Source organism: Amyelois transitella, chromosome 13, assembly GCF_032362555.1.
Source record: "Amyelois transitella isolate CPQ chromosome 13, ilAmyTran1.1, whole genome shotgun sequence".
NCBI classification, from domain to species: domain Eukaryota; kingdom Metazoa; phylum Arthropoda; class Insecta; order Lepidoptera; family Pyralidae; genus Amyelois; species Amyelois transitella.
The window spans coordinates 3,665,803-3,691,256 of record NC_083516.1 but is presented as its reverse complement, the minus strand read 5'-3'; the positions used below and the strand labels follow the sequence as shown (position 1 = coordinate 3,691,256).

The following is a 25,454-nucleotide window of genomic DNA, read 5'->3' as shown; positions in this document are numbered from 1 at the left end:
TTTCGCATTTCATGTTTTAATAAGGCTGGGGGACTCGGGCGGATGTAAAAAAATCAATTGAATCATTTTTCCGATAGTACTACAATCAATTAATAGTTGCCTTTGTCACCAATGACTCACCGCCAACATTGTCTGAGCATTATCTGTAGCATAATATGATAGGAGAAATTATTGAACTTGAACAAATATATTTTATGATAAATATTTTAATTCATTCGCGGATGGTAGTACCTAAGTGCCTACTTACAGACTTACTTAGAGGTTTTTTTTTATTATAAATAGCTAGGTATAGTTTCACACAATAGTACTTTCATTGATTATATTTTATGAGCGACACGTGTGAGTGACACCCATGGAATTGGTCGCTGCGGTAGAAAATGTAAAAAAAAAACAAAATAAAGATAGGTACCCAGTAGAAGTAAACTCAATATAGAACTTAATTTTACCCTATCTTCCTCCTGACTTTTATTGATTGATGATTGATTAAGGGATCCAAAATCTATATAAAAGTGAAATCATTGGTCATATTATTATCATATTGGTAGGTACAAAATAATATTGTCTGAATAGTAGGGCATAATGTATATTATATTATATATACATCTTTTTGACATGAATTCTTATTAAAAACTTCTTTATTTATAACAGGCATAAAAGGTTAAGTTTTACTTATATTGAAATGAATTACAAAACATTCAAACTAATAGTAATATAAAAATATCGAAAAACGCCATTTATTAAATTTTGATATGGTCGACAGCGCGCCATCTCGTGTCGAGTAGTCAAACAAATAAACAAAACGTTTATGGATAGTCTTTGAAATAATACATAGATGGCAGAGAATGCAATTTCTTGAATTTGATGTGATAATTTAAAATCATGGATTATAATTAATTCATGTACATACTTAGGAAGTTTTACTATTTTATATAATAAGTCTTAGATATTAACTGTGAATTTATCTGTTAGTAGTTAGTACCTACCTTGAAGTCCTTTACTTTTTATATTATATTTTCAATCAAATCATCATCGCCGAAATAGCTCAGTTGGGAGAGCGTTAGACTGAAGATCTAAAGGTCCCCGGTTCAATCCCGGGTTTCGGCAAATAATAATTTTTAATTTTGCTCATTCTCTGTTTAGTGGGCGCAATTCCGATGATGGAGAAAAATTATGTTATCGAAGGGAACTAGCTATATCCTGGAATTCGTATCAGGATACTTGTAGAAAGACTGATAAATTTATTTTGGTTTGATAACAACAGCAGTCATGACTCCGACTGTCTTTCGTCTTGGCCTTTCCCTTCAAAAACGATCGGTTTATTCTTAGTACACATGACTACATTAGAAATGCCTTAGAATAGATTTATGTTTGTTTAATATTGTAACTAGGTACCTATGTAGTAACTTTAATGATGTTTATTTATTTAAAAATTCATTAAGCCTCGAAGGTACAACACAAAACCCACAACTTTTTGTTTTCTTCAACTTCAAATAAAAAAATCCGAAGCATCAAAAAAAGACAATGCATCGGCCGGGAATCGAACCCGGGCCGCCCGCGTGGCAGGCGAGCATTCTACCACTGAACCACCGATGCTTCTGTCCAAGTTGGCGAAATTACATAAGTTAAGCTGTATAATGTGCCACCGAAAGCGGAATAATAATAAAAATCGTCACGTAAGTACATTAACACTTTACAGGACAGTACGGTTATAGCAGTGTGCTAAAAACTTAGAAGGTTGACAGCCCGGGCACCGCAGTCGTTTTAAAAGATAGCGTAAAGAGCGCTACGGTGGACACCGTGCTACGTTCATACTATCATTGTAAAGAACAAGATTTACTGTCTATCTACAAGTTATTCAAACATTGTTACTGTCAAATCTAAGAACTAAAATACATACATATTTACATCGTGTAGAACCACAAAAAAGTAGTTGATATAGTGACACCACGGCAATAGCCGTTTAGTTCGCCTAGAACATTCTTTGAAACATCAAGTCAGTGTCGCAAAAATTTGTGACAGAAAACGTAAGTATTTTACTCATTCTTATAAGATTCATATGTACATATGTTGTTATAAAATATAGTATCGATACTAATGCCATTACACAAATCTCGAACTTACTTTGGGGCTAGCTCAATTTGTGTGATTTGCTCAAGTTCACTTTTTGTCATAGATGAATAAAGACGAAGAGAATAATCAAAAAACTGTTGGAGGATGTGTCGACCCCGGAAGATACCGACGATGATAGTTTATTTGAAACATCAGAAAATACTGAAACAGACCCTTTTGAGGCTAACTAACCGTCTTGTTGGTTTAAGTTTCTATTTATAATAACAGTCCGGTTGTATCTGTACAGCGGGTATGCCCGTAGCTACAGACGTATATTGATATTTTAGTAGTCATTTTAATAAGTACTGCTATAGACGTGGTGATTTTTTGTATGAAAAACCGGAGTGTCACCCTGTGTAATTTGAGTTCAGTATTCTGTCCTGTAAAGGGTTAAGCATAAGGAAAAACATAGATGGCTACTTTTATAGCAAAGCAACAATAAAAATTATGAACATCTGAGCCATTTATATTGATGGTTCGTATCTTCTGAGAATTCGATAGAACTCGTAAAACTTTATGTAACATCTTGAGAATCACGAATAAACGTCAATACACGCTTTATGCGATCACCGTTATATTTTATATCATTGTTCTGAGAAATGTTGTTTGTCTTCGCTGGCATAGCAGCCGGCAGCAAATGAACACTCTTATAAAATTTGGTTCAATATATATATAACTCTTACATAAATAAGTGATAGACAAACAATGTACAGTCATCAGTTATAGTAAACAGGATATCAAACTACCCTAATTCATTGAAAACTCTCCTCTATTGCCGCGTCATTGATAAGCGATTGACTGCCAATTGGGCGTAGAAAGTTGAAATGTAGCATTGTATTTACGTAGGATGCACTAAGAGAAGATAATCTGAAAAAGTGTCGGGAACGGAAGTTGACGAGATTTTTTCTTTTTACCTTCTAGTTTAATACATTTGTTAAATGCTGGCTAAAGAAAAGACATCAAAAACAATACGGCTACTTATGGATCTCATATAAATCGGTATTGGTCTCGTATCATATTATATGATCTCAAATCTAAATAAAATTTCCGGTTTTATTTATTTATTAACTTCAAACTTTATTGCACAAAAAAAAATGTAAATGCTGTTTGGCATTTGCATTTAGTCCGCCTTTTGTACCTCTCCGCCTTCACCAGTCTACCACCCTACCAATCAGAAAAACTTTATGTCGGTGGTGCGATAATGTCTTTTGCACATGCATTGCACATAAAAGAAGGTTTTCTACATTAAAAAGTAGACAGTACTTAACAGAGCCTGCAAATGAGATGGCAATACACTAAGATAAGAAAGAGAGAGATGGATTCTTACAATATTAAGTATGGATATGGCTCTAACTAAAACACAAATAAAGTTCAAGTACCCACAAAACTTTGCATGACCATCGTTCATAAAAAGATAAGAAAACTAGTTTTTTCAAGTTACTTCAACTTAAAAAAAACTGAGCTCCGGGTAACATCTTTATTTCCGAGCAAAGACTTCGAGATTGGACATTACCGTTCATTGTGATGATATCGGTTCATCGAGGACAAGGACTCTGTCAAGGATGTAAAATAACTAGAAGAGATTCGTTGAAAGTCGAAATCAACGGATTTCAATTTTTAATTAAACGCAATTGTTTCGTCGTCTGGTGGTCAATCCATGCTGATCTGGTGACAAAGAAATATAAGAATGTGTTCCAGCTCCTTTTTATATCCCTATAGCTACAAAAAAGGCTTAGTCTTTAAATGAAAAGTAAGTTTTGAATCTCACTTCCATCATTTAACCATACAACGGAATGTTGCCTTTGAGTCTTGTAACTATTGGTTTTGACTACCCTTTGAGGATCAAAGACGTGCTTTCTGTACTTACTTAAGGTATTTGTATAATAATGACAAATTGGTAGCCCAACGCCTAAAAACAGTATCCCAAGTTTTCTCGTTCAGAAGCCTCTTCTTAAGATCACAATACAAGGTTTATTTTTATGGTTACCAGATTCATGCCAGAGATCTAAAGGAAAAAACATTAGTTTTATCTTACTGTCTTAAATTAATATACATACATACATACATACATAAAATCACGCCTCTTTCCCGGAGGGGTAGGCAGATTAGTTGTATTATTGTGTTACTTTTCATTTAATTAGTTAAATTAATATTTTAGTGTTTATTTAAGTCTTGTAAAATCTGGGTTAGCTAGGTACTTCTATAATTTCTTATGTTTGTGTATTTGCGACCGAGGTCACCCAGCCCAAATCCCGATTGTCCTGGCGACATTGCTCATGTCCTACGTTACAATAAATTAACTTTTTGTATGTAAGTGTACGTCTACCTACATACTCTAGACGTTAGTGTAAGTACTAAGTTATCTGCTTAGGTAAATATAAATATTGATTTTCAAGCCTTTTTCATTCCATTATTCATTACTTTAAATTTTCTTTCAATGTGCCGTGTGGTTCCCGGCACCAATAGAAAAAGAATAGGACCACTTCATCTCTTTCCCATGGATGTCGTAAAAGGCGACTAAGGGAAAGGCTTATAAACTTGGGATTCTTCTTCTAAGCTATGGGTTAGCAACCTGTTACTATTTGAATCTCAATGCTATCATTGAGCCAAACAGCTGAACATGGCTCTATCAGAATTTTCAAGACTGTTGGCTCTGTCTACCCCGCAATGGATATAGACGTGATTATATGTATGCATGCAGTAAGAAGATAGGTACCTATATATTTACTAGCTCTTGCTTAACTCCCATAATATATGTAAATAATTTGTCATTAAACGTGTAAAAAAAATTAAATTGCAATGGACACTTAAAGAATTCTTTCAGAATGTCAAGAAAAAAAACATTGAAACAAAAAGAAAATTAATTAATCCGGACCAATTCAATCTGCTTCATTTCGTTCAAATCAGTAAATAGTTGTGTTTATTCGAATTTAGTTGGTTTATGCCGGTGCGTTCCAATCACGGGAGGGATATTTACATTTTACATTCAACCAGTCCACCAACTCATGTCTAGCGGAGAACGCGTTCGCCGTTTAAATTTTCGCGCCATAAAACAAATAAATATCATGTATTAAAAAAACAATACAATAATTGTAATTGTTAAAAATATTTATTGAAAACAATTTTATGAACAGATGAATAAGAATTAAGTACAAAGTGGTTTAGTAACGTTGCGATTACAACCTTAATTTAACCCAGGAATAAAATGTAAGTAAAAAATTGACAATTATATTTCTTTAAGAATGACGTACCTAAAGTACTTATCTATAGCATAGGTATTCTACATAAAGATTCATTTTGTTTTGTTCAGTATTAGTTAAAGTAAAAATTGTGTAAAGATAAAAACCATAGCAACTTCTGTATCAATTTATTTATCTACAAGTACCTACTACATACAACTGTAGGTAAATATAATAAGACTTGAGATAAAATGACTACATTTTATCTGTGGTCACTACGATATGATGTTAATGTGATTGTTATGGCTAAGAACATTACTTAATAATAAAATGAAAACACCCAACTGCTCAATATAGGTACTCTTTATGTCGTTGAAATGGTAAGTAGGTATTGTAAGATGGGTATGAATAGGTATATATGACAAATACGAACAAACATAAACAGATAAGTAAGTAAGATGGGTGAGTTAAGTACCAAGGTATCTGTTATCTGCAACCCACTGAACTAACCTAGTTTTAAATTTTTGGTCATGCTTTATGATTTTTTCAATAAGATGAGAACTCGCTTATAGAAAGACTTACCTATGTTAAATCTTAAACACGCATTACTTTACTTTAAAAAATATCAATATACTTAGTTGTGCACACATAAAACATATATGTATATAAGTGTATACACTGACCTTTCATTCATTCAGAACAATTTTGATAACAATTTTCTTTAGTTCTACATGTTTGCTCACTCATCCTTTTGTATGTAATTTACTTTTTTCTTTTAAATAGTAATAATTGACAAAACCTTGACTATAGCTACTTCCGGTCAACTATAATGATAAAGCTTCATACAAGGATACACTGCACAAAGTGGCTCTTTTGTTAAACATTCGTCCTCATTAATTTTATTGTCTTTTACAATCTGTGTGAAAATTTTTAAATTAGGCAACCGATTACCTAAAAGCTTATACATTTTTAAAATTTGTCTTTTTTCACTGCAAGCAGAACTTCATTCAGCCTACATTGTACAAAATTAGGTTGAAAAGTCAAATACCTACCTACTTACAAAAAAATTAATCCTATGATATTATGAGCAGGTATTACGAAATAGTTGACTACTTTTGTGCAAAGCATGTGAACAACAACAATTCATTCACGGGTTTAGACTTTATTTAAAAAGCAGGTATTATAAAGGACCAGCATAGGTCATGTTGCAACATTCCCAGCGGAAGTATTTAGTGCTCCAAAATCCCAGAATGCCAACTGCCATTTCATTGCAACCCATGCATATTTCGCGTCAAATAAATCAATATCTTATCTCTAAGTATATAATACTTTGAAACTACGAGTAAAAAGTAAACTGTATTCAACTGTGCACAAGCGACAAGACCTGTTAGCAGTATCGTGGTAATGTTTATAACTAAATATTTAAACTAACTAACACCTACTTAACACACCTAGTTGTAGGAGAAAAAGTAAAAGTTTCATTACTTTTACAAATTAGAAAAGACAGGTGAAATGCTCGTCGCGGAAGAAAATTCGAAATTTCTTAGATGAAACAAGGCGAACTTGCAAAAGCATTCTCTACCAAAACTTTTACACAAGTTTTGTTTAATATAAGGTTATTCTGTGTCTATAGTAAGTAAGTACGTGTACTTTCTCATATATAAATATCTTTAAAGTTTTAAATTTAGTGTGATAGTGATAGTAGTAACGAATAATTATAAATAGTCTTTCTCTATTCATGTAGGTACCTTGGTTCTCTTATTGCGCAGCCATCTCAAGATACCTTCTAACAAAATCTCAATAGGCCCAGAAGGTCAATAGCTGAATTCATATGCCCAAATTCAAACTCAAAAACTCAAAGTTATTCCGTTCTGATCCCCAAAATTAGATACCTAGGGATCCATTTTATTTTATTCTGTTCGGATCCCTAGTCCGGTGGATCAGAATTAACAATCAAATATTGTATTCCGATTGGATCTCCGTGCATATTTTGGTACAGTCAGTAATAAATTATTTGTTCTTTATAATATTTTTGATCTTCTGTATTAATTTGTCGGCTAGCTTATGGTTTTCATAAAAAATATACATCTGAGAAATATACGTGAGTGGCATTCTTAACCTGGACAAAGGAATATGGTACTGCTATTATTATTTTGTTAATGGTATTATTTTAATTTTATAATAGGAATTACTCGAAAATTAAAAGAGCGAATATCATCAACACGCCACAAACTTTAAAAAATATTGTACCTATACCTATAGGTATGCATATGCCTAAATTGTCGATGGTGATAATCGACATACCTTAGTAATTTATGAATATTATGTCACGTTTATCTTGATATACATGACCCAATACGTGTAGCTATATCCCTAGTATCCACTCCAATCTGGACTCCCAAATGTTTAATAGAATTATAAAGATACATGTTATCACTTCTAATTCAAACAGGCAATACAATACATAACTCTATATTAACGCCTCGTTCGCCTCAAACTGGAGTAAGTTGATATGGGTTAACGACTTCCCATTTAATGAAGCCCTATACCTATACCGATAAACCAAAGCGTGCGTGAAACAACACATTTGTAGGGACCAAGCCTATGTTTACTGAACTAGGTCAGTTTATTTTCTTTCGCACGTAAAGGCCACAGTCAAAAATCTACTTTTATTATAAACCGACACGTAAAAATGCGTGGGCTTTTATTCTAAATCCAGCAGTCATTAGCACGTCTTTTTAGCCACAACAAAGAAAAATAGAAATGGTCAACTTGGTTAAACAGTACTTTAACCTTTGGCCATTAACTAAATACTTTTACAAATAAACCACTATGAAAAGATCAACAATCTATTCATCTAATATTCGTTATTTCTGTGGATCTAAAAAAATGGGAGTTTTACAAAGATCATGAGAAGTAAAGACAATATTTCATCAACTTGTATATAATTTTACGTACTTAAAAAGTTTCCATGCTGGTCTGGTAGCGAAAAAAAAACATAAGTAGTGTATGCCAGCTGCTTCTCTTTCGTGCCGATTGTAAAAGTTATTTATCTTGATAAAACTTGAGATTATTTCTTAGATGATGGGCTAGCAACCTCTCTTTATTTGAATCTCAATTCCATCATTAGCTGAATGTGGTCTTTCAGTCTTTTGTGACAAGACTGTATTGGCTCTGTTAACCCCGCAAGGGGTAAAGACGTGATTATATATATATATTTAGGTTATAAAATCATTGTTTTTGTCAATTTGCCAACACTCATAAGTACCTACTTACTGGAAGGCAGCTGTGGAAGCGGATCCATTATTCCTAAGTAATTAAGCTCATTGCAGTAATGAGACATTTTATTAGGGCCCGGTCAACAACTCTCCTCATTGGCTGCTCGTGCATTACTCGAACAAAGATTTTGGGCTAATTGCTCTGTTAAGGAATGCGTAATTGCATATATCTAAACAATGCATATGGTGTCATGTTTAACTGCGTTTAGGCATATCGCACCATCTTCTCGTTAGTGATCACCAGTTTTATTAGAATATCAAATTACATATTTAAGTGTTTTGCTTTTGCGGTTTTGTGGTAGAATCTTCATTAGCTGCACAATACCTACCTCCAAACCTCCTACAAATCAGAAAAGTAAATACATGGATCATTATCCTCCTTATCTTAAAAAAAAACTGGTTTTATGCGCCGAATCAGGTCTCCATGAACATGGAAACTCTTCGCTTTTACTACTATACAGCGCGCCCACTGTTAGGGAGAACACTCTTTAGTCTTTCACTCTTTCGTTTTCTTTTAGCGTCTTATAATTTACTTTTTTTGTAGATTTGTTGCAAAAGTGATCCGTAAGGAAAATCGGCGCGGATCATCTCTTTTGCATGTAATGTAGCAGTGTAACTGTCTTGTCTAACCAAAGGTTTCTGGAGACGTAATCCGCGACGGATCCGCGTGGCCTAATCTTGATACTACGTCCAACCTTGTTTGAGGTTGTGGCACTCTTCAGTACATTCAACTTATGGCAATTTACAAATTGAGGTATACTTTATTATAACTTGGCTTATGTTAATTAACAAACCGACTTTGACTGATCATGGTTACTTAAATAGAAACAAGGCATTTCCACAACTTTCCTCTAGAGTAGTAAAACGCAAGTTCAGTCGCTTATCCTTACTTACAAAGAATTTGTTATTGTAACATTATCATTTTTTTGCGGAAATCAAAATTACATGCGCGTTGAAAAATATATTACTTTGTGTGCATCCGTTCCTAATTAGTTCAGCACCAGTCCCATCAAACCCTAGCATTTAGTTCACCAAACTATTATTCGTCTCCTAACCCTAGCATCTGCAAAAAATGATTGGCTTAAGTAAACCCAGACAAGTTTTATGCAGGGCATAGTATGTATACGAAAATCTTAGATAAATCAACCATTTAGGTATACATACATACATACATACATAAAATCACGCCTCTTTCCCGGAGGGGTAGGCAGAGACTACCTCTTTCCACTTGCCACGATCTCTGCATACTTCTTTCGCTTCGTCCACATTCATAACTCTCTTCATACAAGCTCGGCGGTTTCGGGTACTTTTGACCTGACCCTTTACCAGGACGTCCTTAATTTGATCAAGATACGTTCGTCTAGGTCTTCCCACTCCGACCTTTCCCTCCACACTCTCCTTGTATATCTGCTTAGTCAACCTGCTTTCATTCATCCTCTCCACATGACCGAACCATCTTAACATACCCTTTTCTATTCCTGTAACTACATCTTCTTTCACATCACAACATTCCCTTATCACGCTGTTCCTTATCCTGTCACTCAATTTCACACCCATCATACTCCTTAACGCTCTCATTTCCACTGCATTTATTCTGCTTTCATGCTTCTTTTGCCATACCCAACTTTCACTCCCATACATTAATGTCGGGACCAACACGCCCCTGTGCACAGCCAGTCGAGCCTTTTTGGATAGTTTCTGACTGCTCATAAAGGCATGCAAAGCTCCATTCACCATGTTCCCCGCGTTCACTCTCCTTTCAATATCACTATCATACTTGCCATCTGATGTAAACTTTGATCCTAGATATACAAACTCTTTCATTTAGGTATAAACGGAAATAACACGCAAATCTTTTTGCATACCCATAGATCCCGGCTCGGCCTCGTTTACATTAAAATACTCATTATTTTAATGTAAACGAGATGTTTTGGTCTTCGCATAATCCAAATCTTTTCAAAGAGTGGCGCTTTGTACCGTCTTAAATCTCTGTAAGTACTACAATTTTATTGAAATTTAAAGCGTTAAAACAACAACGTTGATGATATACCAAAGCATATAGGAAAAAATGCACCACTACACTAATATTTTCGTTACTCCTAGACCTAGACTATTATATGGTTAATATTATCATATTACATCACATAAACTGTACAGATACAAGGAATTTTGTAGTCGAGCGTGCAAGATCTATGAGAGATAAGGCATTCCTCGGAGCACAATGCATTCATTCAACAGCTGCATAGAGGATACAGGATGAAATTATTTAAAATAGGGTTGGACCACATGGTGGAATTAAGTTTCGCCTTTAACACTAACATTTAGTGTTTTGAAGAAAATTTTTGAAATAGAATATTTCTCAATTTTCCCTGAACTACCCAAACTTACACGGTTTGGCTAAAGAAAAAAAGTTTCTTTGTAAACATTGTTTTAAAATTGTCAATAGTAAAACGTTAAAACGCTTTCAGCCATGTTCGGCTAGATGGAATTGGGATTCAAATAGTGACAGCGGTAGCAAGTCCAAACCGCAGGATGATGATTGTGAAAAAAGACCGATCATTCTCAAAGTCCTCTTCTAAGTCGTAAGATTTATCACATAGCGTTAACAGCAGATTTGATCGTGATTACATCATGCCAAAGCCGCTGACCTCTTAATAGGAGTCGAGGAGTTTTTGTTTATTTTCAAAATAATAATTGAGTTTTCGTGTAATTATAAACTTGGCTATTTTTTTATATTCAAAGTTATTGAACTTAAGTTTACCAGTGTGACCTTTATTGACCAAAGAAAATATATGTATCCATCGGGCGATGCCTCGTCAGTCACATAGAGTAAGAATAATGTAATCATTTTTATTTGAGCTAATGCCAAAAACATCTAAGTAGGTCTCGAGAAACAAAAAAATAATAATATTTTTACACTTTGTTCTTTTTGGTAGTGTCACTATGTAAAAGCCATCGATGAAAAAGCCTACATATTTGTAGGTGTACTCAAAATAAAAGTAAACAATCTTTATGGGGCTTTTTGTTTAAAAATACATTACTTAAATAACATATACTTATTTATGAAAGTTATTCATTATGACAACTGATATTTCGTGATGGCTACAATTTTTTTACATAATGTATTTAAAACAAACGGTTGTTTCTGTATTCCAAGAAATGGGCTTAAACTAGATTTGCTTTTTAATCAACTTAATAACGCAGTCCTTCTTAAAGAGCTTAATCAGGTAACCTGGTTAAAACAAGTACCTAAAAAACAAACTTCGACACTCCCGAGTACTTATTTCAACGCTAATTAACAATGTGGAATCTGAGTAATTATTTTGTATTGTAATAGTAATACTTACGAGATCCACTTACTTATCCGACGTAACATCTGAGTCGTAACCTCACGTTAATCGTGTAACAAATAGGTATACCTCTTACTGTGATGTGTTGTTTATCTAATAATGCTACATAAATGAATAAATAAATTTAATAGCAGTCTATGTACATAAAACTCTTCCATTAATGAATAACTGGCTGACTGACCGACAACGCACAGCCAGTTAGGTCTAGAAACTTAAAATTTGACATATTATAGTATAGGTTCTTTAGTTATATGGTGTAAGGGCAGTGCGCCCAAGAGAGAATTTCCCAAAACTCCCACGGGAACATAAGTTTAAGTTTTACTTTAATTCATTTTAAACATGCCTTCTAATCTTCTTCTAGAAGACTAGAAGGCAACATACATAGACATACCTATGTCTTCACGATAAGGGACGACATGACTATATTATCAACTTATTTTAGTAATATCAAAGCAAATCAATAAAAATCCAGCCTCGTAGCAGTGTTACGAAATGGGTGGAGCTTTCTTTTTTGCTGAGCTGAGAGAAAAATGTTCAGAATTTTTATTTATGTAAATTAATCTTTGGGGTACTTTTTCAAAAAAAAATACAGTAGTCAACTTGTTATAGAATACCGGAATCATGATTAGCAATTCTTTTAGAGCAAGTGTTTAAAAATAAAAAAAAAACTATGCCTACGTGTGGTTTTTTATGATACAACAATCTGATAATATAATCAAGTTTGTCCTAAAACATTTTTTGTATACCTTATGGTAATTCCATGACAAAAAATAATGGTCGTTCATTGTGTGATGAAGTCATCTCTTTTATTCATTACCATAACATACGCACATGGTACTTTTGTTTATGCTCGCGCGCATGCTCTAGAAAGCGGTTGTTTCGCAACGCACCGTCAAACCATGCAATTATTATAGTGTTACGTAGGTCTAAGTACTGTTTTATGTGCACAGAAATGGTATAGGATCAGAGGTAGGGCATATGATTATGTGTTTAGTAACTAATCATTTGTTATAAGAATATTTAGGAAAGTTACTTTGGTACTTTTTTATTTATATATTACTAGAGTTTATTTTTTGTGGTTACACTTCCTTTGTAATTTACAAATATAATAGAATTTATCACAAGTTATAACGTGTAAGTTCTAGAGCGTCGGTGGTCAAATCGGTAAGGTGTCCGGTTAAAATGCGTGATGCGTTCACAGGTTCAATTCCCACCTCGGCCAAGTACCAATGACTATTTTCAAAGTTATGTACATTAGTTCGAATACTAACCGATGCTTTAACGGTGAGGGAAAACATCGCGAGGAAACCTGCACATTCAGGCAACTGGATGATAACCATGGATCTAATACGGGTTAGGTTTACCTGCAAAAGATGTGGAGTTCAGATGGGAGTCCCTTCGTGTAAACTCTGACTAACCCAATCTAGGATCCATAGTCAAAGGCCTACCCCAGACTGGACTCCACTCCAGAGAGGTGAGGATGCAGCCGGGGACTAAAGCCAGGAGGAAGAAGAAATTCAAATAAAATCAATCAAGTCTTTGAGTTTATTCACTTAAATGAAAATAACAAATATCTGATCTGTATCAATTAATATAAAATTGTGAATATGCATTTATTATATTACCTCTAATTGGAGCACATATCCATCTGACACCATGAATTTATAAAAATTTGACATTTTATGCAGTTCATCATAAACACCTACGTAATCAAAAACATTTGGCACTTCCCACATTCCATAAAAAGTAACATTAATTGACATGATATCGAATCAGTAGCTTCCTTAATGCGAAACAAACGCACTTACTAGACGTTTACAATACAAAGTAGGCAATTGTCGATATGGAACGTTGGCTAAGGTATCGATGTATGAACACTTTCATTACCCTACCATTAGTACAGGTACTTATTGCAATCAGAGAAATTATGGAAACTTGAAACCTCGTGACCTATAATTTAACACTTTCGCTACAACTGTCTTCAATAAATAGGTTTTTTTTTGATAATAATTTCTTAATAATTCCTCTGCAATATTTGACCGTGTTAAATTTTATAAATTTGTAATTTTATCCTTAGACGAATGATATTATTTATATTAGATCGACTTAAAAAAAAAATTACCTATAAAATTCCACCAACATAAAAATTATCTAAAATAGTTTCCGAAAAACCACTTCCATATTTCCTACAATGATTACACAAGAACGAAAAAACAATAGAGCAGAAAAAATATTACTTATGTAACACATAGGCGATCACACGATGCGTTGCACATGACGCTGCATCTTTATCAGGTTTCACTGATGGTCGTGCGTGCGGAGCACGTTGACCACTAACTGTAGGTAATTACTACTCAACCAAAGTAATTAGACCTCTATCAAACGACAATTTGATTTTTCCGAGGAGTCAAGTTGTTAATTCATACGAGCTAACTAGACGCAAGCGCTATGTCTTTTGAATCTGGTGGAGTCGTACAAAATTTGCAATTGCCGACATCTGCGCCTAGCGACTCAAGTGATAAATGGCAAAGAGTGAAGTAATTTGATGTAGAAAGTCAATTAGTACTGATTCTGCGAGCTACAAACATTAAAGCTTATTATTTATGAACTCGACAAAATATGTAACCACATAATCGAACACAAGTTTAAATACCTATAAGTAAGTTACTACTTTATTTATATTTACGATTGTTCAGAAAATAAAATTCTAGATATAATGAAACTCAAATTTATTTTGTTAATTATTATAAATTGATATTGTATTGTTACAGATGATGGCCGTTAAGAATGCAAAGTTGCTGCTAGTTTTAGGAACAATCATCATCTCAATCGTCAGTGCCATAGTCCCGGTGTCATCAAATGAAAATATCATAGAGAGTTTCGGGAAGAGATCAACTATAAGTACTGGAGGATCACTGTATCCTCGGGAGTCACTGACTAGAGATTTAAGAAGCCTAGATGGTATTTGGAATTTTAGGTTGTCACCTCCAAACGATCCGTTGTACGGATTTTTAAATGGATGGTATCTACAAGATTTAGAGAGGGTAAGTAAATGTCTGGGCAAACTTTTTTCGGTTTTCCATCCTTATCGAAAATAGAGAATTACGCACTATTGTACCTAACATTAGCTACAGCATAGGTTAAATAATACGAGTAAGTATCCATTGATTATATATATTACATAACTGGATTAGATTAGAAGAATTTGTGCTAGCAGGATCACTCACCAGTGAAGTAGTATTAATATTATTCGTAGTAATTAAAATTTTCATTAAGCCTAAACAGCCTATCAGTCTTTTCAAGACTGTCGGCTCTGTCTACCTCGCAAGGGATATAGACGTGATTATAAATTTGTTTGTAATTTATTATTCTGTATGTATTTGCAAGTAATTGTCAGTAATACATCGAAAATCAGTCTTCAAATCCAGTTCATTTGTACTAAGCATATAATGTCTCTCGACTTTGCGCTTTCCCATTTCTTTATACCTTTGTACCTAGTAAGTTTGGTAGTGTAATATTTAAATAAACATTTTGCAGACTGGACCGGTGATCCCTATGCCAGTCCCCTCATCGTACAACGACGTCGGGACGGACGCTGCAATACGGGACCACACGGGCGTGGTCTGGTACGACCGGCGGTTCTACGCGCCGCAGTCCTGGGAGAACCACCAGAGAGTGTGGCTAAGGTTCGGCAGCGTGCATTACCAGGCTAAAGTGGTTAGTATCACACACATTAACATTCAATAAATTTGGTTGACTCGAGCCCGACCGAATCCACGCCATCGCCACCAAAGGGAAGACCGGGGTAACTCTTAGATTGTGATTGACGTCCCAATATTCTTTTTTACTTTCTATATTTTATGGTCTTAGCTACACGAAACTCACATACAGGATATGTGTTTCGCCTCCCCATAAGAATTTATCGTTCGTTTAGAAGCGACCTACGTCTTGTGTGTGCATAAAATTTGGTCCAATTCTTATGTCTCTATATTCTTTTAAATAGACTAGATTTTATGCCTTTACGCTTTTATTATTTCGTTTTATTAATGATTATTAGTGTGGATTTACTCAAGAATACAATACCTATAAGGAACATAAGTAGGTATATGTTGTTATTATTCAACAATCCAAATCTAAAATCGTCGTCAAACTGGTTCTAGTATTTGGACGAAATCTAGTTTTGTTCCTCACTTAATTTCTATACGCGTAATGTGTTCGTTTAATTTGTCTTTCTGTACCTACTGTTTGTTTGCATTCGATCCATTTCCACGTAAAATCAACCAAACATAATCTTGAGTAACAACATAATCTTATAAAATGTAAAAGCCTAGTTACCTATTACTATTCAAACAAATGCCAATGTTTAGCTTCGCTTCCAAATTTTGTTAAGAAGAATCAGAAAAAGATATACATAAGGTACCTATATACAGAAGGTACCTATATAGAGGTAGGTACATTACGAATAATTTAATCTGGGTACCATCATCTTGTGTACTCCCGGTAACACTAAAGGCAATTAGTAACAAACGAAATAACTACGTACGATGTGATAATCCTCCTACGTTTTTTACGTTCCATATATTTTGCTGGTCGCCAAAACTTTTATTAACATTAATTTACATATCATTTGCATAGTTATAAGCCATTTCTGTAATTAATTACGTCACGATATGGAAATTAATAGCTTATTATCTGTACCTTAACATTGTATAACTTTAGCAACAGTTTTACTTACATTTCGTTTAGTTGTTGCCTAATTTTACATTCCATGACGTCAGTTAACATTTTTTTGGAGCTTATTGTGCCATGTGAAATAAATTCGATTTTTTAGTCACTACTAGTTACTTCTCTTTAAGTAGCAACGACCACACTTTGAACATTTACTATACAACTTCACTTAATATTTTGTTATAACTCGAAGTTAAATTAAAAAAGAATTTTTAAATGAATCTATTTTGATTGATATTACCTTATTCAGATTAGTATAATTCAATTGATGATACTAACAGAAAGGGCGACGATCTCTATAGTAGAGGTGGAGGTGTCCTGGCTGACCGCATATGAGTGTGTCGCTAGGCAATTGGTTTATTGCAGACGTGCAATTTGTACACTATCCTACTACTCTCGTGAACCCATCTCGTGATGGTTACGCAATAAATACAGAGGTTTATATCACAGGTAGCTATAGCATTGAGATATTCATACATAGACTCCATTTTTGGCAGATGTAACCAGGAAAAACTTAGCTAGAACAATCATTTTTTCTGATTTTTGTAGCCAAAATTAAGCCATTCCGTTGTCTTTGGAGAGAAGTCCGGGGTGCGCCTTTGTTTAGCCTTTCCGTAAACAGGTCATTTCAAGTTTTGTGGAGTATGCACATCTTGAATCGACGCGTGGATCGACCGATACGGTACCACATAATGATCTCGCGACCTTGAACATTTAGTATGAGCTCTGTCTGATAGAGTAGGTTTACAACAACAATGCCTGTTCAGAATGTCCATTGAGAATAGGTCACCAGAGCATATTATATATAAGACTATATATATATATTGATATATAAGACCATATCAATATGTTAATAATATTGGCAAACTAGCATTACTATAAGTACCTAAGCGTTAATTTGTCTGAATATAGATAACTGTTGTTTACTATTTTGAACACATCATTTCTTCTTATCGTTTCACGTCTATTAAGTAGCGGAAAGCAACGCCTTGTCGTGCTAATGAAGTTAATTTTTATTTGTTTGGAATTTTGATCACTTTTAATTTTTCTCTAAATCTAAATTTTGGTTCACGGCGTTTCGAAAAGTTTAAATATTTTATTACAAAGTCATCCAAACACAACTTTTGTTTTGTTAAATAGACATTGAAACTTGTATATTGATAAAATCTCCACGATTTTGACCTTTCTATCACACCTTATTAAAATATTTTACAAATATCAAGAAATAAATGATTGAGAATCGTAGTGACCTACATTCGCCATATGCAAGGAAACGCGCAGAAATAAAAATATGAATTCGTTCCAGTTCTGCGCGTATAACTAGTATATCACTAGTTTTTAGGTGATGAAAATATTATTTATAATATAACACACATATCTATTTTAACTTTGGATTGGTGTTGTTGGAATACCAATTGCACGACACGAGATCAGGCAGAGGGCAAAGCACTGACCTCGCTTAACCGGCGGCGTTTCTTAATCGGCTTCCTACTAGCTCTCTCGTAGATATACCCACCTCTAATAATACTGACAATGGTGACACATTGCAGGGCAGCTGGTAATTTGTACACTTACACAATTTTTTGGAATAAATATGTTATCAACAGGACTACCTTTAAGAAACTGTTGAACCGTCATGACAAGTTAGTTAGTCCCATTTGAATTCTCTTTTTACGTTTATATCAATGACCAATGTCCTAACCGCAATTTCCAAACCCATTTGCAATCACTGCATAGTATAAAACAAAGTCGCTATTTTAGTCTGTTTGTCTGTATGCTTAAATCTTTAAAATTACGCAACGTATTTTGATGCGGTTTTTTGTAACAGGTAGAGTGATTCAAGAGGAAGGTTTTTATGTATATTTTTTTCCGAATTTTGCACCCGTGTGAAGCCGGGGCGGGTCGCTAGTAAGGTATAAAAGAGTAAAATAAAGTGACCTGAAAGTTCCTAACTCATATTTTTTATTATAATTTGTCAAATGGTTTCCCCTGCAGCTTTAAGCTAATGATAAGCCAGTTTCGAAAAGTGAGCTATGCAATGTTCAGTTATCTGCCATGAATATCATATATCGAGGTCGAAAAATGTAATGTGCCGTATGAACCGTATTTTTTGCATGGAACCGATCTGTGTTCTTGGTTATGGTCCTACAATAGCAGCCTTATATGCGATTGAATTTCAAACGTTATTTTCTACTATAAAATTTAAATGATATGTAAACCTCGCATAACTGATCCTTAAACAAATAAAATTATAACTCCGATATCCATAACCTACTTAATTGAAATCATACTACATAAACGTTTACTCATATCTATATCCCTTGCGGGTTAGACAAAGCCAACAGTGTTAAAAAAACTGAGGGCTTCGTTAAGCTGTATGTATGCGTGAAAATCATTAATGATGGAAAAACCATATAGCCAGTCTTATAAATAACAACTATGTATTTTCTAAACATTTCCACTGTAAATATTTATACTGTAAGCAAACTGATAAGGAATGCCGTCGTCGGCTAACATTTAAAACTCTTATTACCTACTAATCTTGTTTTGTATTGGAATTCAAGATAACCTAAAAAATAAATTAAGTAATTGTTTGAACAGTGGAGTCTTGTGGATTTGCTATCGCAAAACTTAACATTGCCAAGTGATATGACACTAAAAGGCTTTTGATGTACCTTTTTATCAATTGAATCGGTAAAAATGTAGGTCAGTTTATAAATAAATACCTACTTAGCAATTTATCGTAGATAATTATTTTATCATAGCAAAATTTTAATATTAGTACCTTATTAGTTATTACATAATTTGTTGAATAATAATAACAAACAGATCATTAAATAAAATCACACAACAGTTTCGGCATTCGAAGGCAATCAATACCATACCAAAAATAATAATGGGTTGTATATAACTGCTACGTCTCTTTTCTTGGCATAAAGAAGAAAAGAAACACAAAAAAATATATAGGAACTTGTTATACTTCAAAAATAATGTACGTTTTATGATATTGTCACAGTTTCTCAATGGTGTGCAAGTAGCCTCTCACGAGATTGGTCACCTGCCCTTCCAAGTGGATATCACAGAAAGAATCCTGTACAACAGCACCAATCTCCTCACCGTGGCTGTGGACAACACTTTGACTCTTACCACAATACCACAAGAAAATGGGTAAGACTTTAAAAATAATAAATAGTCATCCACCTGGTATTAGTCCCAATTGCGTCTTCGATTAAATATATTACGTATATAAAAAATAACAATAGTTTACCCTAATAGCTCCGTTGATTACCTTCTAGCATATTTAATTGGGTTTACACAATTATTACTAACTTCAACAATTTAATAATTAATTCTTAAACCAAAAAATTTCAGATACGATTTCTTTAACTATGCTGGGATACATAGACCTGTGGTCCTTTACACCACACCACTCGTATACATTGATGATATTGTCGTCAACACCGATATACAAGGATACACCGGTAAGCAAAACTTCTATGGCAATAGTATTCAATCTTTTAATTTACTTATCCTATTTTCAATGATTCGCTGATAACGCTTATTCAGAAGAGTGATACTCTTCGTCAATGACGACGATAGGGATACCCATTGGGATATATTAAACAATTTAAAGCTCTTGTTGAAAACGAAACTAGGAAAAAAGAATAAAAAACTGAGGACTGATATGGGGGCGGAGAATGTATAAGTATTGAGTTTCAGGAATTCCTCAAGAAAAAAGGATAGTTGTTATGCACAAGTCATTACATGTATCTTCCTTAAAGTATACAGAATCAAAACTTTAACAACTTACATTTATTTATCCAGGTATCATTACATACAACATATCAGTAAGAGGGTCAAGTGACGAAGAGATCACTTGTCAAGTGGTAATTTTCGACAAAAACAAGAAGCAAGTAAGCGCGTCGCGGAACTGCAGTGGAGTGATGGACATCCCCCAGGCGAATCTCTGGTGGCCGTACCTTATGCACGAGAAACCAGGATATTTATACACATTAACGGTAAGTACGACGAGAAATGTTTTAAAATATTCAACTGTCAGAATATCGTCTCGGTAACTTTGTAATGCTAGCCAATTTTCTTTCCATAATTACAGTATTATTTAAGGAAATAATAGGACGACACCACCACATACGACTTTCTTAAAACTTTCTTTTTTTATTTTGTTATTCTTTTTACAATGCAAAATAATAAAAAAATCAAAATTAAAAATTTTTATTCATTATTATAGGATATTATTATATCGCTTAATAATTGTCGCATGGTTTAACAACTTGGTTGACGTCAAATAAATTACTTAAAAACTAAGTTTACTGCCGCTTCCAAGGCGTCAGTGCAGAAGAAGCGGTAACAAACTGCACTGCAGCATTTTCCTCAACAACGTCAACTTCACAATATTAAATTATACTTAGAATAGAATGTGGACGGGAGAATACATTGTTCACGGGAGATTTATATATTTATAAAAAAGAAAAAAAAATATATATATATTTTATGGATTGCAATTTTTGAAAATTTGTCCAGCTTTTGAAACATTGTCCTGTTTCAACGACTAAGCAGCCAAAATCTTTAAATATTTTTTCAAATTATGATGATAGGTAATCAGCTAGTGTTTTCTTCCAGGCTGCGCTCGTTAACTCTCGGGGTGAACTGGTGGACATGTATAGTGAAAAGATCGGCATTAGGACCATAGCTTGGACCAACACGACTGTGTATCTCAATGATGAGCCATTATACCTACGAGGGTTTGGCATGCACGAAGATTCAGATGTGAGTATTCTGTACAGTGTTATTTTGCTACTGAATAAATGATTTCTTTAGCGTCTTTTCTGAAATATAATGATTTATTGTTTCTCTGATCTTGTTATTTAGCATGTTTTTGTATCTTACGCATATATTATACGTTTGCCGGGACAGCTAGTATTATATATAATATCTTGGAGTCGGTCCCGGGCGTGACTAGGTTTTATATATAATGTATTTTTTTTTCAATTTCCTTTTTGTGTAATATTGTGATACTAATTGTGACTCATATAGACTTTATGGTAATAATTGTAGAAGTAATTTCTTTAGCTTTGTTGTAAGTAGTATTCGTCCTTAATAATACAATATTGAGAAATAAAGAAATTGACATCATGTCATCTAAATTACTCCTCATTCCAGTTTCGCGGCAAGGGCTGGGACCCAGTTTTATGGGTCAAGAACATGAACCTCATCAAATGGATTGGAGCCAATACATTCCGCACTTCCCACTACCCTTACGCCGAAGAGATCTATCAATTGGCTGACGAACACGGTATTATGATCATCGATGAATGCCCCAGCGTCAACGCTGTGTGAGTTTTCATTTATTATATTTCTGATTTGAGAAGATCAGCAGCAAATCTTCAATTTATAGTGCTTCCTAGTAGAAAAATTACATTGCTTGTAAAAAAGCTAGCAAAGGAAAAGTGCAGGCTAAAAACATAAGTACAGTATGAAAGATCGAACTTTCTGATAAGAAGTTGTACATCAGAAATGACCGATATACTGCCTCATGGGTATAGACTACATCTAGCCGACTAGGCGACATAAAAATTAACTTTAATACCATAGAAGTAAAAGCATACATATAGCACGCATTCCTGTAGGGACGGGAAAACAAAGACTTCATCATCACACTAGCCTTTATCCTTCTATACTTTTGCTTCATCAAAATTTATTGATCTTTTCATGCAAACTCGATGATTAAATAATCAATTGTTCTCAGGATATACTCGGACACGATGTTGGAGAAACACAAGCAATCGTTAACAGAACTCATCCGCCGCGACAAGAACCACCCCAGCGTCATCATGTGGTCCATCGCCAACGAGCCGGTGAGCGACAAGGCTAACTGCGACCAATACTTCAAGTACTAAACTGTTTTATATATACTAGACTGTACCTACTACTATACACTTTATTGCTTTTGGTCTGTACCTGCTAACTAACCCAATCCAGTCGAAGGCGCGCTCTGTGCCTCTCTCCAGGGCGAGGGATGCTTCTAGGGCTAAACCTACCTGTTTTATATCAATTATTTCTATTCGCTTTAATATTTTGATTTGCTCTATTCTGTGGAAAATCATATCTGTGAAAATATCACACCTACATTCTGATAAGTACTAGGAATCTCTTTTCCCTTTTTAGGACTTTTGTATACTTAAGGAGGAACCTGATTTATTTACCTATTTAGATAGTTGTTGTGCAAAATTTTCATATATAGGTATGTATTACTACATGTCTTTACTCATTAGCGAAAAATTATACTCTACAATGCTAATAGCTAAGGATAGGAGTTTATTATAAATCTCTAGTATTCCTATGTTTTATTTACTTTTAACACAAAGAATTTTGTTTCAGAAACGTGGTCCTTCATGTGAAGTCAATGGACGTAACAAGACCTGTGACATACGCTCTAGCTAATCCTAAAGATATTGCAGTGAGTTATAAATTTTATAAATTAGTGAGTTTTATGAATCATTCATTCATTTCGATGACACCATTTATTAAGACAGTTTAAATAATCGCAATTTTCAGGGAAAGCATCTAGACGTGATCAGTTTCAACCGCTACAATGGTTGGTACCACGATCCTGGAAACATCGAGAACATTGCCAAGAGAGTGGAGAGTGAAGCGCGGCAATGGCATCAGAAGTATAACCGATCTGTTCTCATGTCCGAGTATGGGGCCGACACCCTCGCTGGCATGCATTATGTAAGTAATCTGCAATGGCTTTAATTCCAATAACGTCATCTTCTTTTTTTTAACCGTCATCTATATCAATTAAATTGTGATTTGGGATTGTCATAGATAGACGAGATAATTTCATTAGAATCTCATAATTATATTTATTTAATTTCTAGCTTCCAACGTTCATGTGGTCAGAAGACTATCAAGCATCTTTGATGTCGGAACATTTCAAGGCTTTCGACAAGTTACGGCAGACCGGCTTCTTTATCGGGGAGTTCATCTGGAACTTCGCTGACTTCAAAACTAAACAGGGTAAGGAGTCGTATAATTATTTATTTAATAACACCTCCATATCAATGTTCAAAAATAAGTAATATTCTGCTTTGAATCAGTGCTGTTCTAATTTTTAAATAGCGAAGTCTCGCTGAGCTCAAAGGGTATTACCCTTTTAGGGTATTATGATTACATAATCAGTGTAATTTACCACAGAACGAACTTTGTTATAGCTACCTGTTATAAGGCACAACATCTTTAAGTAGGCCTTGGAAACTCATCTAGATCTTACAGAGCACTCACGACACGACACAATGCGTTCCAAATAAGATCAAACTCCAAGATATCACATCAAAATATAGTCTTAATAAGATTGAATAAAATCCGAATCCCATTCTTGGCCATAGTACATCTTTATCTGAACAGGTATCACAAGAGCGGGAGGCAACAAGAAAGGCATATTCACACGTGCGCGCCAACCCAAAGCCGCGGCACATCTACTCCGCGCGCGCTACCTGGCCGTGGCGGCCGCGGACGCCGGGCGCGCGCCGCCGCCCCGCGCGCTCTACGTCAGCGACGGCGCCCCGGCGACACACGGCGAACTCTAGTCGGTACTAATTCTCATTCTACCCACATTAGTTATTATTCTGACGGCAGTCAAAACGGTGCAGTGTCTGTGGATTTGCCGTATAGGTAAAGCAAGAGTCGAAGACTGCTCCAAGATTCGCAACAAAAGCGGAACAAAGAATTATATATAGACCGATACCGTTATGAAAATTTTGAAAAACGAAGCAAAAAACTTAAAGGATAAGTGATGCCGATTGTGAAAATTTGGACAACTCATTTTTTCAAAAGTATGGGTAATTGTTAATTTCGTAAACATGACATAAGTGATTTAACTAAGTAGTTTATGTTTATTATTAGGAGGAGAATGTTAGTATTCAGTATTCTACTTTATTACTCTTTTAAATACTTGGCGAATAATACCTCTCTCTGTTCATAATATTGTCCATAATATCTTCCTTTTCACCTAGTTAACCTGATATTTTTTTGTAAATAAAACATCTACCTATCAAGTTCAATTTTTTTTATGTTACCTAATCAAATTATTGTACAGTCAGTGATCAAGTACATACATATTTTTATCTTTATTCAATGGAAAGGCACAAGTTGTTTTGTTAAAATGAAAAATGTTGTAATGAAATAAGCCAACGCAGGTAATAAGTTATTTAGACCTTGGTTATCGTACATGTTGGTTACCCCTTTTAAGGCAGTGTTCACTAGTCAAGCTTTAAAAGGTCTTAGGTACATATCGGATAAGAATTAAAAACTAACATATTTTAACATATGCGACCCACACAGGCTTTTCTAGATTTACCTACGTATAGTATAGGTATGAACATTAACTTATTGAAAACAACCTGCTAGTGCCTACTGTATCTATAAAATGTAAAAATAGCAATATATGGACACATACACATGCAAAACTATTTTTTGTTTTTATGTTTTATGTACGTAGGTACCTATGTAAAACATGTAGAGTTAGAGTAAAAATGCCTGCTGGCCTATAGGTACAGGATATCTCATAACTATGTTACTTGCCTTCTCAATTTAGTTGATACAAAAAGACTGCAATTTGTTGTTGTCTCAAGATGATACTGAAAATGTATAATAGAAATAAAGTAACTAATGGACTGACGCCAGCACGAACACTTTATATTGTAATTTGTCAATTAGTGTCATAAGTACCTAATTAAGGATAATTTTAAACATATTTCTAAGTAAGATTTATTTATTGAGATACGAAA

The 25,454-nt window shown here is 34.3% G+C and overlaps 1 protein-coding gene and 2 non-coding genes across 4 annotated transcripts; 2 read left to right on the top strand and 1 right to left on the bottom strand.

The window, feature by feature from the left end:
* The first annotated feature begins 1,031 nt into the window (after positions 1-1,031).
* Positions 1,032-1,104, top strand: Trnaf-gaa (transfer RNA phenylalanine (anticodon GAA)). Its single transcript has one exon. It is a non-coding gene; the product is annotated as a tRNA-Phe (tRNA).
* Positions 1,105-1,522: 418 nt separating this feature from the next.
* Trnag-gcc (transfer RNA glycine (anticodon GCC)) lies at positions 1,523-1,593 on the bottom strand. Its single transcript has one exon. It is a non-coding gene; the product is annotated as a tRNA-Gly (tRNA).
* A 3,520-nt stretch (positions 1,594-5,113) lies between these two features.
* LOC106137040 (beta-glucuronidase) lies at positions 5,114-25,399 on the top strand. 2 transcript variants are annotated; one of them, XM_060947521.1, is made up of 13 exons: positions 5,114-5,316; positions 14,688-14,960; positions 15,454-15,633; positions 19,661-19,812; positions 20,017-20,126; positions 20,470-20,663; positions 21,286-21,432; positions 21,826-21,998; positions 22,412-22,555; positions 23,044-23,122; positions 23,221-23,397; positions 23,547-23,685; positions 24,073-25,399. In XM_060947521.1, exons 2-13 carry the CDS (start codon positions 14,688-14,690, stop codon positions 24,252-24,254), a joined length of 1,950 nt encoding a protein of 649 aa, XP_060803504.1. In that variant the 5' UTR covers positions 5,114-5,316; the 3' UTR covers positions 24,255-25,399. The 2 variants fall into 2 exon arrangements, with proteins under 2 accessions (XP_060803504.1, XP_060803505.1); XM_060947522.1 differs by lacking the exon at positions 5,114-5,316 and adding an exon at positions 6,653-6,689.
* Positions 25,400-25,454: the final 55 nt, after the last annotated feature.

Coding starts and splice junctions, on each gene's coding strand:
- LOC106137040 (XM_060947521.1), top strand. CDS start 14,688: ATGATGGCCGTTAAGAATGCAAAGTTGCTGCTAGTTTTAGGAACAATC. Junction 20,664..21,285: donor GATATTTATACACATTAACG/GTAAGTACGACG, acceptor GTTTTCTTCCAG/GCTGCGCTCGTTAACTCTCG. Junction 21,433..21,825: donor GCATGCACGAAGATTCAGAT/GTGAGTATTCTG, acceptor TCCTCATTCCAG/TTTCGCGGCAAGGGCTGGGA.